Raw genomic sequence first — 14,323 nt, 5'->3', positions numbered from 1 at the left:
ACACGTCTCAGTTACACAGCACGGGCCACTATCCCAAACACACCGCTCTCAGCGGATGAAACACGGGTTAAACAAGACCGCCAATCAGACTCGAAACACCGCCGACAGTTCGTCACGTGACACCAGCGCTCGAGAGTGGCCTCGCGTACATGACCCCGTGGCCTCCCCCGACCCCTTGACTGACCTCACGTGCATGAAACCGTGGCAGTGACCGCTACGGAACCCTCTCGTGACCCCGTGAGTGACCTTCACGTGCCCGTTACGAAGAGCTCTGATGACCGTGTGACTGACCTTGCGCCTCCGCCGGCACCGCCTCGCCAGCCACCACGGCCGGCGGCCGGGCGCCGGCGCCCACCCACTCCAGCAGCGTGAAGAGCACCGCCCAGTCGGCGGCGGCCGTCACCGAGCCGGCGGCCGTCCGCAGCAGCTGGTGCAGGCCGGCTGTCGCCTGCCGGCTCACCTGCTGCAAGCAGCTACCGCGCAGCAGCAGCAGCATGCGCAGCGACTGCAGCACCTGGCGACGGCGCGGCGGCGGCCGGTCAGGCGCAGGGACGGCTGGGGAGGGGAGGGGGAGCGCTCCTGCGGCGGCCGGTCAGGCGCAGGGACGGCTGGGGAGGGGAGGGGGAGCGCGCTTCGCCGTGCGCACAACAGGAACGAGTGTAAAGGGACCGTGATCGACACCGAAAACGACAACCAAGACACAAGACCGAGATTCCCTAGCAGCACGACAGCGTTACGACGGGTACACGGACCTGGCAGGTGCCGCCCGGTACCGTGGCCGGCCACCGCGCCGCCGTGCGTACCTGGCAGGTGAGCTCCTCGCGCCGCACCAGCCGGATGACCAGTCTGATGAGGCCCACCATGCCGCGCTCCATCAGCTGGCTGTGGTGTGACGCCGACGCCGACATCACCACCGAGTAGATGTGGTTGCGCACCGACTGCCACAGCGGCGCCGCGCGGTCCCTGCCGAGCCGGCGGGACGGGGCTGTCACCAGTGGTGTTTGGTGCCGAGACAGAAGCAGCAACGGGACCGTCACCAGTGGTGCACGGTGCCGAGACAGCAACAACGGTGTCGTCACCAGTGGTGCTACGGTTCCGAGACAACAACAACGAGACCGTCAGCAGTGGTGCTGCAACGGTGGAGGGGAGACGGAAGGCACACTTTGATACTCATCAGTGGTGCACACCGCGGAGAGAGGCGCACCACGGAGTCACCAGTGGTGAAGAACGGGGAGGGAGGCACACCGCTGAGTCACCAGCGGTGCACACTGGCAGAGGCGCACCACGGACCCACCAGTGGTGCGCACCGGGGAGAGAGGCAAACCATTCAGTCACCAGTGGTGCTGCCGCCTCGGGCGCATTCAGCACCAACACTCTTACAGTCACCCGTGGCAGCCAATTGTCATCATAATGGACTGCAATGAACAAGAGCTAAAGGCGGATAGGCTTTGCTAGGTCTGACCAGTCGAGCTAACTTCCCATTAACGCATTAAGACTGGGCAATCAAACATGAGGTTTGATTGCATCTAATGAAAAGTTGTATGCACGTGGGTAAGGTGGCTAACGGACTTTCCGCCAAATAGGACGATGAACCATCAACACACGGAAGCGGCGGGCGGCGGCGGCGGCGGCGGCGGCGGCGGCGGCGGCGGCGACGGGCACTGACCGGTTCTGGATGACCACCTTGATGAGGATCTCGAGGAAGAACGAGGCCGAGTCCTCGTCGAAGCTGGAGCCCTGCGCGGGGCCGTCCGGGCCGTGGCTGGCCAGGATCAGGGCCTGATGTGGCGGAGAGGCGTCAGGCAGGCAGCACGGGAGCGGGCGGGCGGCGGCCGCCACCGACGGCGACAAGCACCACCACACAGATCATGCGCATCGTGAAAAAAGATCCAGCAACGCAACGCAGCGGATCTTCCGCGCACACAGGTCCATTCCGCCGTGGTCAGAGATTGAAGCAGCGACGTCGCTTGCCGTGATGCGCCGCCTGACCATGGCCCACCGACGGCTGCCATCACATCACGGCGTCGCGAGCGCGCCCTAACATCGGTCAGCCCTCGCCGTCCACGCGTGCTCTGCCATGACATGTATACATTGACCCTCCCCTCGTTCTACCCCTGCTCCATCCAGCCTCCCCTGACCACCTCGTGCAGCGAGTCCAGCCGCCGGCGTCCCCCCCCCCCCCCCACGCCCCCGCTAACCGCCGCTTTCCTCGCTCGCACCATGTCATGACACACACCACATCACGTCACGTCACGATGACGTCACGCTGTGTACCTTGACCAGCTCGTGCAGCGAGTCCATGCGCAGGAACTTGGACTCGGTGACGAGCAGCTCCGGGTGACACTCGCGGATGACGCGCTGAGCGCGCGCCTTGTGCTCCACGTCCTCCGGCGACGGCTGCTTGGCCACCTGAGACTCTGCGGCCAGACGGGCAGGTCAGGGCAGGGAAGGTTAGGGCAGAGCAGGGCAGGTCCCGATGGGGCAGGGCAGGGCAAGGTAACGCAGGGCTGGTCACAGCAGGGCAGGGCAGGGCAGGGCAGGGCAGGTCACGGCAGGGCAGGGCAGGATAGTGCAGGGCAGGGAACGTCAACAACGCAGGTAGTGTTTTGCACACTACCTTCACCAAGAGTGTTTTCATTTATTCACTCACGGCAGGGTTGCGTCACGCATGGTTACTTGTTAAAGCCCGACGAGTGTCCGTGTTCCCAGCGCTCCACTCTCTCCTGCCCTGTCCAGGGAGCATCCCCCAGCCGGCCGTGCTGTACCTGTGCCGAGCGCGATGTACGAGTACAGCGAGCTGAGCAGGCTGGTCTCCGGCCGCTGTGTGACGGCCGCCGGCTCCCGCAGCAGGCTGACCCGGCCCGTCCGGCTCAGGAAGTCCTCCGCCTGACGACAGGCGGCGTCAGACAGGCGGCGGCGGACAGGCGGTGTCAGACAGGCGTCACGTCAGACAGGCGTCACGTCAGACAGGCGGTGGCGGACAGGCGCGGGACGAACAGGCGCAGGCGAACAGGCGTGGGACGAGCGGGTGTGGGAGAACGGGCACAGGGTAGGCAGCCACAGGGGAAGGTCAGAAGAGTTCACACACAGGGAACACAAGCACATGGGTACGGACAAGATCGACGAGTTGGTTATCATCGCTGTCTGGCCCATTGTGACCAAAGCATTCGGACAAAAGCATACATGTTGGGTGAGCAATGATCACAAAAGCGGCCTACACGCCTGTGTAATTTGTCATGGCCAAAATGCGTTGGTTTCAAAAAGGCTCCTTGTGGCCAACTTCTGGTCGATTGCTGCCGCCGTTCGGAACTACCTTCCAAGAGCGACGGCAGCAAACAGCAGCTGACAACCGACCGTGACGATCGATCAACGGCCTGACCGTGACAAACGCAGCCAGTAGTCCGCCCAGCCCTCGCGTTCCCATGATGACCTCCCGACCCCTTGGAAATGCCCTTCTGACCCCGCACGGCCCCCTCCTGACCGGCTGGCGGCGGCTCTGACCTCGGTGACCTCCGTCGACAGCAGGCGGCAGCGGTACAGCTGCAGCAGACAGTCCAGCAGGTTGCGCCAGCCGTCGCGCAGTATGTCCGCGTGCCGGTGCGTCAGCGTGAAGACGGTGCGGGCCGCCAGCTGGGCCTTCGTGTTGGCGCCGAACGACAGCACCAGGCTCTCCGGGCTCTGGGACGACCGCCGGCGCCGGGTAAGCGGGGTGACCGCCGGGTAAGCGGGGTGACCGCCGGGTAAGCGGGGTGACCGCCGGGTAAGTGGGGTGACCGCCGGGTAAGCGGGGTGACCGCCGGGTAAGCGGGGTGACCGCCGGGTGAGTGGGGTGACCGCCGGGTGAGTGGGGTGACCGCCGGGTGAGTGGGGTGACGGAGCCGGGGACGGGCTCCGGGGACGACCGCCGACGCCGACGTATCGGTGCTGCTGTGTCGGTGATGCTGTGTGGGCGCTGCTGTGTCGGTGCTGTGTCGGTGCTGCTGTGGCCGTACTGCTGTGCCGGTGCTGCTGTGTCGGTGCTGCTGTGTCGGTGCTGTGTCGGTGCTGCTGTGTCCGTACTGCCGTGCCGGTGCTGCTGTGTCGGTGCAGCTGTCAGTGGGACAGGATGGCACAGCAGCAGAGACGGGCACCGCGACAACCGCTCCGAACTTAACAGACATCGGCCACAGGCTTCGTCATGCCATTGGGGCTTTACGACGCACTCAGCTGCTGAGGCTATATGGCGTCACCTGCCTCTCACCCTGGCAGGAAGGGCGGGCACTGCGGGGAATCGAACCCCGCACCTCTGGTTTCCCAGACGCGCAGTGGTTAACGCAGACGCGTTAACCACTACACTACCGGCACCCCGGCCACAGGCTTCGAGCTGGTACAGGTGACAGCATACCCGCGGGTCAGGTCATACGCCACGTCCAGGTCAAGGTCAAGGTCGCCTCACCTCAGCGCTGTTTCCGAGCGTGGTGAATTTGCACAGCGAGATCACCAGGTTGTCGTACACGTCCGACATGCCGTAGTGAGCGGCGATCATGGCGCACTTCCTGGGGTCAGCGCCGGGGTCACAAAGGTCAGACGGCGCGGTCACGGGCACGGGGCACCAGCCGAGGCCACCGGCCAAGGCATGACCAGTACACAAGTCACGGCACGGGTCAGATCACAGGACGGTCACGGCGGTCAGATGTCAGGATCAGGTCACGGAACAGGTCATGGGTTAGGCAACAGGTCGGCTTCAAGGTGAAAACCGGGTCCTGTTCTGGATCAGACCAGGCAGGCCGTGGGTCGAGCTGTGCGAGATCCGTCATGTCGCACGTTAGGCCCCGCGACAGGCCAGATGTTAGCTCCAGAGTCACGTCAAAGGTCGGGCCTCAGGGTCAGCTGCAGGTCAGGTCACAAGTGGTACAGGTCAGATCGAGGGGTGGTGTTTCGTCCACAGTCAGATCCCGTATCAGGTCACAGACGTGGACACACGCCACTCATTTCAGGTCACACGTTATGACCGGAGCCATGGAAAAATCTACAGAAAATCCTCGCTCAAAGCACAGCGCAGCCAACCTTAAAATGTCGGTGGAGCGGTCGAACACAAGGCTGAGCGCCGCCCCCATCGGCCCCTACCCCCCCCCCCCCCCTCCCCCCCCCCCCCCAGTGGTGCTCACCTGAAGCCGCCGATAGCCTTCTGGACGATCATGTCGTCCGTAGAGCGATCGAACACGAAGCTGAGCGCCGCCACGGTCGGCCCCCAGCTCAGCGAGAACAGGTCGTGGTCGAACAGGCCGCTGCTGGCGCGCACGTAGCCGCCCTCGCGCGCCTGCGCCACGCCGCAGCAGCACCTTCCACAGGTAGTTTTCGCGCACGAGGCCGGTCTGCTCGGCCGGCATCACGATCTCGTCCGACCTGTCCGCAGAACGAGTGTTTGAGACCGGCCGGCAACAGGAGTTTTTCACGGTTGTGGCTGGTTTTGGAAGAGCATGGTGGAGAATCGACTGGTCTAGTACGTCATGAAAGCTGCTTAGGATTTTAAGCCAAACGGGACACAAAAACGGCCTCTATAACAAACGGATCGCAAACAAAATGCTGACCACAGGCGCCCCAGTGATCGTATCACCCCGCCATCGAGAGGAATGGCGAAATAATAATAGATAGCAACTCAATCTTCCAATCCGAAGCCCGTACTCTGGCCTACCCGGCCACTCACGCCACATCCCCTTCCCCCGCCCCCTCCACCAACCCCGCGCTCACTTGATGGCTGTGTAGATCTCGTCCAGCATCTCCTGGTTGAAGTCGCTGCCGCCGTTGACCTTCTTGAGGTTGCGCTTGAAGTCCTCGCGCGTCATGGGCACCGTGTTCTTCCGCACGTTGTGGTTGTGCTGGTCCACGTTCAGCATGATGATGGCGTACGCCAACGTGAAGGCGGCGTCGGCGTTGGCGAACGGCTCGTCGTTAGATTTCTGCCGTCAGGGGGGCGGGGGCGCTCCGTCAGGGGACGCGCCGCTCCGTCAGGGGACGCGCCGCTCCGTCAGGGGACGCGCCGCTCCGTCAGGGGACGCGCCGCTCCGTCAGGAGACGCGCCGCTCCATGTTGGAGACGCGGCGACAGCGGCGCGCGATGGCGACAGCGGCGCAGTGTTCAGAAAAACGCATCTTTGCATAGGGGAAGACTGACCGTAAATGCAGTGCGTGCCTTTTCCGTCGTCTTGCGGACCGAAATAATCCTGCACGACATACTTTCAGAGTTAGTGAAAATTGGAAACGAAAAGTGCTGTTGCTAAAACTGTCTCCCTGATAATATGAGCGCAATTACAGCTTGTCGCATAACTTAAACCTGGCAACATTAACAGTTAACATGCAGTTCTACTTACGGTTCCGAATCAGTAACAGCTAACAGCAATGGCACCTGACAGGTGGGGACACGCCATCACGGCAGCGGGGGCGGCGTACGTACGTGCCAGTGGTCGGCGAAGTGCTCCATGAGCAGCGAGATGACGGGCGCCTCTCCCGGCAGGCGGAATGTCTCCAGGTACAGCCGCAGCGACTCGTCCACCCGCAGGCCGCCAAAGTCAAACGACCTGATAGACACACGGGCCAGTGCAGGTCAGGGCGGGTCAGGGCGGGTCAGGGCGGGTCAGGGCAGCAGACGGCCCCACGCCCACCCACAGGCCGCCAAAGTCAAACGACCTGATGGACACACGGGCCAGTGCAGGTCAGGGCGGGTCAGGGCACGTCAGGGCAGTTCAGGTCATGACAGGTTATGTCATGACAGGTCAGGTCAGAAGACTGCTGGTCAGTGACAGACCCAGAGACGGTCAGTGGCAGGCCCAGAGACGCAGAGGGATGGCACCTACTTGACAAACGCGTCGAGCACGGCCAGGTTATTTCGCTTGCTAATGTACTCTCCAATCATCTTCTTGTCCAGGCGGGGGTTCTCCTGCAAGCAAAACAATTGCCAGCATCATACAGGGCACAGAGGCAGGACAGCAAACAGTGGCCACGTTTATCACATTACATAAAGTCGAGAGTGCTATTTGTATCAATGACAATGTAAGCATAAATGCCAGGCTGAGAACCTCACTCGTCGTTCAACTGTAAAAACAGTTGATGAGTTCAAATGTCTTATGTTGAGTTTACGTCGTTCAATGTACCCGGAGATACTGCTTTAACGACGTTGTAATGCCAAATAAAGACAAGATCGAGCACCTTGAATACTATCGTTATTTACCACTGCAACGTCGTTCAATCAGGACCTCCTCTTTATATTCAAGGTCGTTAACTCAATGTAGGAGCTTTTGACCCATGATGTCGAAAAGCCAGAAGCTACAAGTTTTTCTTGTATATTAAGTACAACTTCACTATCAGCGACCTCACTTAAGATGGCCCATTTAGCAGCTCTGCACTACAAACTGGGACGTGTTCAATCATTCCTGAGGATATGCACAACTCGCGATAATGAGTACCACAATATAACCGCTATTCAACATTACAACTCGTTAAATCAGTGCCTCCTGGCATACCGAAACTCGTTAACTCAACACAGAAGCTTCCAACTCATAACGCCGAAAAAACAGAAGCTGAAGGGCCTTCTGATATCAATAAAAATGGGTGTAGTGGTATTAGTTTAGTGGTATTACTTAAGTGGTAGTTTCGCGGAATTAGTTTAGTGTTATTAGTTTAGTGGTATTAGTTTACAGTGCATTGTTATCGTCACCGCTAACGATGCACTATAGACAATGCCGAAATTATTGTTTTCCCTTCCAGACGGGGTCGCAAAAAGCCGGCATGACGCCGCCAGCGACGGTTGCCGGCTACGCGTGCCCGTGGCGGGTCAGACTGCCACTGACCTTGATGAACGTGACCACCTCGGTGGGCACCAGCGGCGTCGAGAGCAGGCCGTTATCCTGCAGAAACTGGATGCCCTTGGCCGGCTTGACGTTGAAGTGCTCCGTGCCGGACGACAGCAGCTGAAGCGCAGCAGACATTGCGTCACCCGCTAGGAGATGACGTCACATGTACGACGTCACGCAGAACTCAGCACACAGCACGGTGGTCACGTGCCCCCTGGCGGCGAAGGCTGATCGCTCCTGTAGCCGTCCGGCCGATACATGCGCCGACACGTCAGCAAGCCCCTTCACCTTGTCTCGATCCACCGCGCCGGCGGCAGGAAGCACTCAGCAACAGCCATCAGCTGATCAGGACGGCCCACATTCAGCTGGCTAGTTAGCTGATGAGGACGGCCGACAGTCAGCTGGGCACGACTTTCAATGTGAAGCTGGTCACCACCGCCCGGCCGTATCCAGGATTCGACACAGCCCCGCACGCGCAAACCCCGTCGCACAGTATGAGGACAGCTGATCACGGAAGCAGCAACGCGTTTGCTCAGCAGCACCGCCACTCATTTCTCCGCGCTTGCTGACGTCACGTTTATGTGGCCGTTCATTGGTCCGCTTCTCCCTGCGCTTGCTGACGTCGCGCTCACGTGACCTTTCATTGGCCCGCCTCTCTTCGCAAATGCACTTTACAACTTACGTCAGTATGGGATATGATGAAAAAGTTCATTCAGAACTATTGGTGTACTTGTAAGTGAAAGGACCGCTCTAGACCACAATCGCTCTGTTTAATAATACAGTCTTGGAAAATTTCATTGTTTGATTACGTTATCGTACCTTGCAAAACAGCCGTAAATCTGTAAAACGTGCTCACAACTCGACATTGTACTTTCTCTTGGCCTTGATCGCCACATGACTATGGAATGACAGGATTTAAATGGCGTCATTATGGCGTCCTGGATACACGGTGACCTTCAAATAGTCTCCTCGAAATAGTTGCACATCTGCGCGGACGTCTAACTCAGAACTACAGAGGCTAGGTCTTAAGAAGAGCAGGACTGTGGACTGCACCGGATGATCTACGAGATGGTCATTTCAGTTCAGAACCTCATATGCAACTGCGGAGCACACCATTCAACCCATGAATACCAGTGACGCCCGAGCCCGGACTGAACGCTGGGGTCGGGCTCACAAGGGGCGTAATGGCCGAGTGGTCAGCACCTTCAGCTCCCACGTGGGGGTCCGTGTTCGAATCCAGTAGTCATGGACCATGAGCATGGCCTCTGTAGCCGCCGGTGCTCTACGAAAGGATGCGCGACGACGTGCCCCGCGTTCCCTTTTTGAATAAAAAAGGAATCGGGCCTACAAAAACGCGGAAATGTAAACGCATGAGTCACTGAGCAGTCAGCCCAGTTGTGGCACGTGGCACAGTATACCCACCTTCTTGCGGTGCTTGACGGCCATGAGTTCCTCGTGCGTGGGCACCTCCTGGTCGGACGGTGCGCGGCGGCCCGACCAATGGCCGGCCACCACGTCAGCGGTGGGCGGCGCCCGTTGCTGGCTGCAGCCAATCAGATAGCCGGACGCCGGGTAGTCGTAACCGGGGGCGGGGCTGGCCGTCGCCGCCGCCGCCTCGCCTGCCAGAACGGACGGGGGGCGGGTCAGGAGGGCGGCCCTCGGACGATGACTAACCCTTTCTCAGAAGCTAGCTCCGTATCGTTCGTCACCGCGTCGTCCACAGCACAGCTGCACAGATCATATTCCAGACCACACTACGGGCACCGTGTAACGGCGCACTACAAAGTTAGGCAAATCACGTGTTCAACAGCCGTCTATGTTGACAGCTACCCGCGCGGCGGTTGGCAGTTCCCCGTCCCCCGAGGTCGGGGGGGGGGGGGGGGACATCAGCCGGTCCCTCCCATCCTGCGAGGTTGGAAGACCCCATCAGCTGGTCCCTCCCATTCTCCAAGGACGGGGACCCTATCGGTCGCCCCCCCCCCCCTCCCGTACCCCGAGGTCGGGGCCCTTTTGACCGGTCCCCCTCATTCTCCGAGGTCGGGGGACCCTACCGGCCGGTCTCTCTCGTTCTCCGAGGTAGGGGGCTCTATCGGTCTGTCCTCACCGCCACCCCCCCGCCCCCCCCCCCCCATTCTCCGACGTCGGGGATCCCCATCGACCGGTCGCTCGGCCGCCGCTGCGGCCGTCAGTACCAGAGGTAGCGCGCCATAGGGCATCCAGTCCCCCCAATGCCGAGGAGCGAGCCTCCTCCGGCGGCACTCCCGCCAAGCGGCGGGGCTACCCTCCTCCCTCCCCCAGCGTGTCACCTGGGTGCGCCTCTGCTCGCTCACGCCGCCCCGAGTGTATCCGCGTGTGGCACTGATGCTCCCCCAGCGTCTCACCTGGGTGCGCCTCTGCTCGCTCCCTCCGCTCCGAGTGTATCCGCGTGTGGCACTGATGCTCGATAGAGTCCACCACGGTCAGCAGCGCGTCCAGCGACAGCAGGTGGGTCGAGTACAGGCCCTGCACGGGGAACGCGTTCTGCGGAGGGCCGGAGCGGCGGCTGTCAGCGCTGGCCGAACGGCGGCCGCGCGGTCAGCATCACAGCGGCACACGATGACGTCAGACGCAAGCCGCACCAACCACGGCCTGTGACGCGGCAATGATGACGTCACAAACTGGCCGGCGCTGTAGCTCATCACTGCCTGAAGCCGCCGGACAGCCTCTGCGGCTGGCGTCACAACGGCCGCGTCAAGATCGCACCGCCGCGAAGAGCGGCGCCACCCAGTCAGCTGTTGGCTGAAGATACACCCTCTGACACCTGAGGCGCGCGGCAGGAGTCCGCGCGGGACGTCAGGGTGATTCCGTCGCGCCGACGCCCCGTCGACGCACCTTGGACAGCAGCTTGGTGACGTCTTCGAACAGGTTGGAGCAGTAGGGGTCGCAGTCGTAGTTGAGGTAGAGCTCCGTCACCAGGCCGGGGATCTTCCACAGCTGGACCAGCGCGTCTGGAGGGGACAGCCAGGCGATGGGTAAAGCCCGCAGGTGGGGCTGGGTAGGGGTGGGGGGGGGGGCAGACGATGTCGGCGTCAGGTCAAACCGGAGACGCGTCCGGCCGGGTGCGAGAGACGCGGCGGGACAGACACGGAGGCGATACCCGCCACGTCAGACGAGGGAGGTGGTGTGCCGTGTCGAGTAGGACAGGTCTACCCGACAGGCCAGCCAGCCAGCCAGCCAGCCAGCCAGCCAGCCAGCCAGCCAGCCAGCCAGCCAGCCAGCCAGCCAGCCAGCCAGCCAGCCAGCCAGCCAGCCAGCCAGCCAGCCAGCCAGCCAGCCAGCCAGCCAGCCAGCCGGTCAACCAGCCAGCCAGCCCGCCCGCCCGCCCGCCCGCCCGCCAGCCAGCCAGCCAGCCAGCCAGCCAGCCAGCCAGCCAGCCAGCCAGCCAGCCAGCCAGCCAGCCAGCCAGCCAGCCAGCCCGCCCGCCCGCCCGCCAGCCAGCCAGCCAGCCAGCCAGCCAGCCAGCCAGCCAGCCAGCCAGCCAGCCAGCCAGCCAGCCAGCCAGCCAGCCGCGCCGCCGGGGACGACAAGGTTTCCACATACCGTCCATCCAACTGGTGGCCGCCCGCGGCGTTTTCGAGGCTGCCAATGTATGACCAGTCCGACGCCCACTGACGGATTATACGTGACGCAGATAGGGCTCACCGTAGGCCGTGTGGCATAAAAGAACATTACCTTCCCATTACGGCGCCTCAGGGAAATACAGGGAACGCCTGGCAATGCCACGTAGACGGTGTCGGGTTTCTCCACTGACGTAACAGTGCAGAAGTAGTAGCAACTACACCGAGCAGCCATGTGCATCCTACAACTAACAGCTATACCAAAAACTGACGCCCTAGATTGCAGTGTGCTTCCCCGCGATCGGCCAACGTTCAGGGAACCTCCCATCCAGCGAGCGCCGCCCCGTTCTCCTCCCTTTAGGGCAGTGTGCGTCCCTTGCCGCTCGCTGACGTTCCGCCCCCCCCCCCATCCCTCACCCCCACCCCGTCCCCTCCCACCCACCGAGCGCCATCTCCTTCTGCTCGTAAGCGGTGCGTGGGTTCTCGGAGACGACGATGTCGGTGAGTCGCGTGATGTACATCTCCAGCTGGAACTTGGTCTGGGCGCGCAGCGACTCGAACAGCAGCAGACAGACGCGCAGCGAGGCGGAGAAGATGGAGAGCCGCTCCGAGTTCAGCAGCTGCCGCCGGGGATCAGCAGGTCAGCAGCGGCCCCGGGAGAGGGAGCATCGGGCGCCGGGCCGGCCGTCAAAGGTCAGAGCAGTCGGGAACCGGTGCGAGGACAGCGTCAGAAAACCCGGGACCCTCAGCCGCCAGAGCGTCCCCTCACTCAGACGAACACGCCGAGACCTTTCGTTTTCTGGGGTCGTGGCACGTAGAAGATACGCCAACAAACGGGTGATCATGCACAAACACACGGACAAGCATACAGATAAATGCCCCATTACATAACAGAACACTGCACCGCATCCCGGCCAGTAGCTTAAGAGACACAACCTGGCCAGTACCGTAGGAGACGAAACTCGGTAAGTGCCGTAAGAGACAAAATCAAATACTCTGACGCGGTGGTCATAAAGCCCACCAACCTACCACCACGGGGATAACCCGGCAACAGGGTACAGTGGAACGGCAACAGTCTGTCAGCGGCGCACCGGCCAGCTCAGGGACAACCCGCGGCCCCCAGGAGACACCCCTGAGGTTACAGAGGACACCCATGCGGCCCGCAGGAGCCACCCCCGAGGCTCGCAGGGACGCCCCCGAGGCTGCAGAGGACACCCCTGCGGCCCGCAGGGGATACCTCGCGGCCCGCAGGGGACACCCTCGAAGCTCGCAGGGGGCACCTCTGAGGCTGCAGAGGACACCCCGCGGCCAGCAGGGGACACCTCGCGGCCAGCAGGGGACACCTCGCGGCCAGCAGGGGACACCTCGCGGCCAGCAGGGGACACCTCGCGGCCAGCAGGGGACACCTCGCGGCCAGCAGGGGACACCTCGCGGCCCGCAGGGGACACCTCGCGGCCAGCAGGGGACACCTCGCGGCCAGCAGGGGACACCTCGCGGCCAGCAGGGGACACCTCGCGGCCAGCAGGGGACACCTCGCGGCCCGCAGGGGACACCTCGCGGCCAGCAGGGGACACCTCCGCGGCCAGCAGGGGACACCTCGCGGCCCGCAGGGGACACCTCGCGGCCAGCAGGGGAACCTCGCGGCCAGCAGGGGACACCTCGCGGCCAGCAGGGGACACCTCGCGGCCAGCAGGGGACACCTCGCGGCCCGCAGGGGACACCTCGCGGCCCAGCAGGGGACACCTCGCGGCCAGCAGGGGACACCTCGCGGCCAGCAGGGGACACCTCGCGGCCCGCAGGGGACACCTCGCGGCCAGCAGGGGACACCTCGCGGCCAGCAGGGGACACCTCGCGGCCCGCAGGGGACACCTCGCGGCCCGCAGGGGACACCTCGCGGCCAGCAGGGGACACCTCGCGGCCAGCAGGGGACACCTCGCGGCCCGCAGGGACACCTCGCGGCCAGCAGGGGACACCTCGCGGCCAGCAGGGACACCTCGCGGCCAGCAGGGGACACCTCGCGGCCAGCAGGGGACACCTCGCGGCCAGCAGGGGACACCTCGCGGCCCGCAGGGGACACCTCGCGGCCCGCAGGGGACACCTCGCGGCCAGCAGGGGACACCTCGCGGCCAGCAGGGGACACCTCGCGGCCCGCAGGGGACACCTCGCGGCCAGCAGGGGACACCTCGCGGCCCGCAGGGGACACCTCGCGGCCAGCAGGGGACACCTCGCGGCCAGCAGGGGACACCTCGCGGCCAGCAGGGGACACCTCGCGGCCCGCAGGGGACACCTCGCGGCCCGCAGGGGACACCCCGAGGCCCTCAGAGGGCACACCACCGCAGACGGAGACGGCGTCCGTCGCCGCGCTCACCGAGAACAGGTTACGGCAGATGTCGTCTCGAACCAGAGCGATGAGAGACGGCAGGCGAGCCATGTGCTCGGCACCCGTCTCCATGGCGACGGCAAGAAGGCCGAGGCCACAGTGGATCATGAAGTCTGAGTTGTTGCGGTCCAAAGGGCTGGTCAGCGACGCGAAGAAATTGAGCACCTCGCGCACGCAGGGCAGGCCATACGGCACCAGCGGGCCGGCGCCTGCGGCAGGCGCACACCGGGTGACACCGTGTCACGACACCGTGGCATGTGGCGTGAGCGAGTGGTAGCGCCGCGCCATGGCTCGTGCTAGAGGCAGACATCCACTCCGACACACATCGACAGAACAAGACGCTGTCAAACTACCCTCACCACTACACCACCACCACGGCACGCTACCGTTCGCTGGATCAACGAGAGCTGGCCGCATCCCCGTCCCAGCAGCCGAATTTCACCCAGCACCTACCCCTGCCCCTGCCCCCGCCGCCGCAGCTGACCCAGCACCTACCTCTGCCCTCGCCGCTACCCCTGA

General features: G+C 63.1%; 1 protein-coding gene across 1 annotated transcript in view; it reads right to left on the bottom strand.

The window, feature by feature from the left end:
• Positions 1-14,323, bottom strand: part of LOC119114891 (Golgi-specific brefeldin A-resistance guanine nucleotide exchange factor 1-like) — a 38,451-nt gene that overhangs the window by 11,740 nt on the left and 12,388 nt on the right. The window contains 18 exon segments of the mRNA XM_037238949.1: positions 292-514; positions 804-963; positions 1,667-1,779; positions 2,275-2,417; positions 2,766-2,886; positions 3,502-3,678; positions 4,436-4,535; positions 5,148-5,302; positions 5,304-5,385; positions 5,731-5,939; positions 6,433-6,556; positions 6,833-6,915; positions 7,826-7,945; positions 9,251-9,447; positions 10,210-10,348; positions 10,700-10,815; positions 11,867-12,044; positions 13,793-14,013. Coding sequence (XP_037094844.1) covers positions 292-514; positions 804-963; positions 1,667-1,779; positions 2,275-2,417; positions 2,766-2,886; positions 3,502-3,678; positions 4,436-4,535; positions 5,148-5,302; positions 5,304-5,385; positions 5,731-5,939; positions 6,433-6,556; positions 6,833-6,915; positions 7,826-7,945; positions 9,251-9,447; positions 10,210-10,348; positions 10,700-10,815; positions 11,867-12,044; positions 13,793-14,013 — 2,661 coding nt within the window.

Source organism: Pollicipes pollicipes, unplaced genomic scaffold (genome assembly GCF_011947565.3).
Source record: "Pollicipes pollicipes isolate AB1234 unplaced genomic scaffold, Ppol_2.1 Scaffold_1600;HRSCAF=1878_pilon_pilon_pilon, whole genome shotgun sequence".
NCBI lineage: Eukaryota > Metazoa > Arthropoda > Thecostraca > Pollicipedomorpha > Pollicipedidae > Pollicipes > Pollicipes pollicipes.
This window is presented reverse-complemented; position numbering and strand designations above follow the sequence as displayed.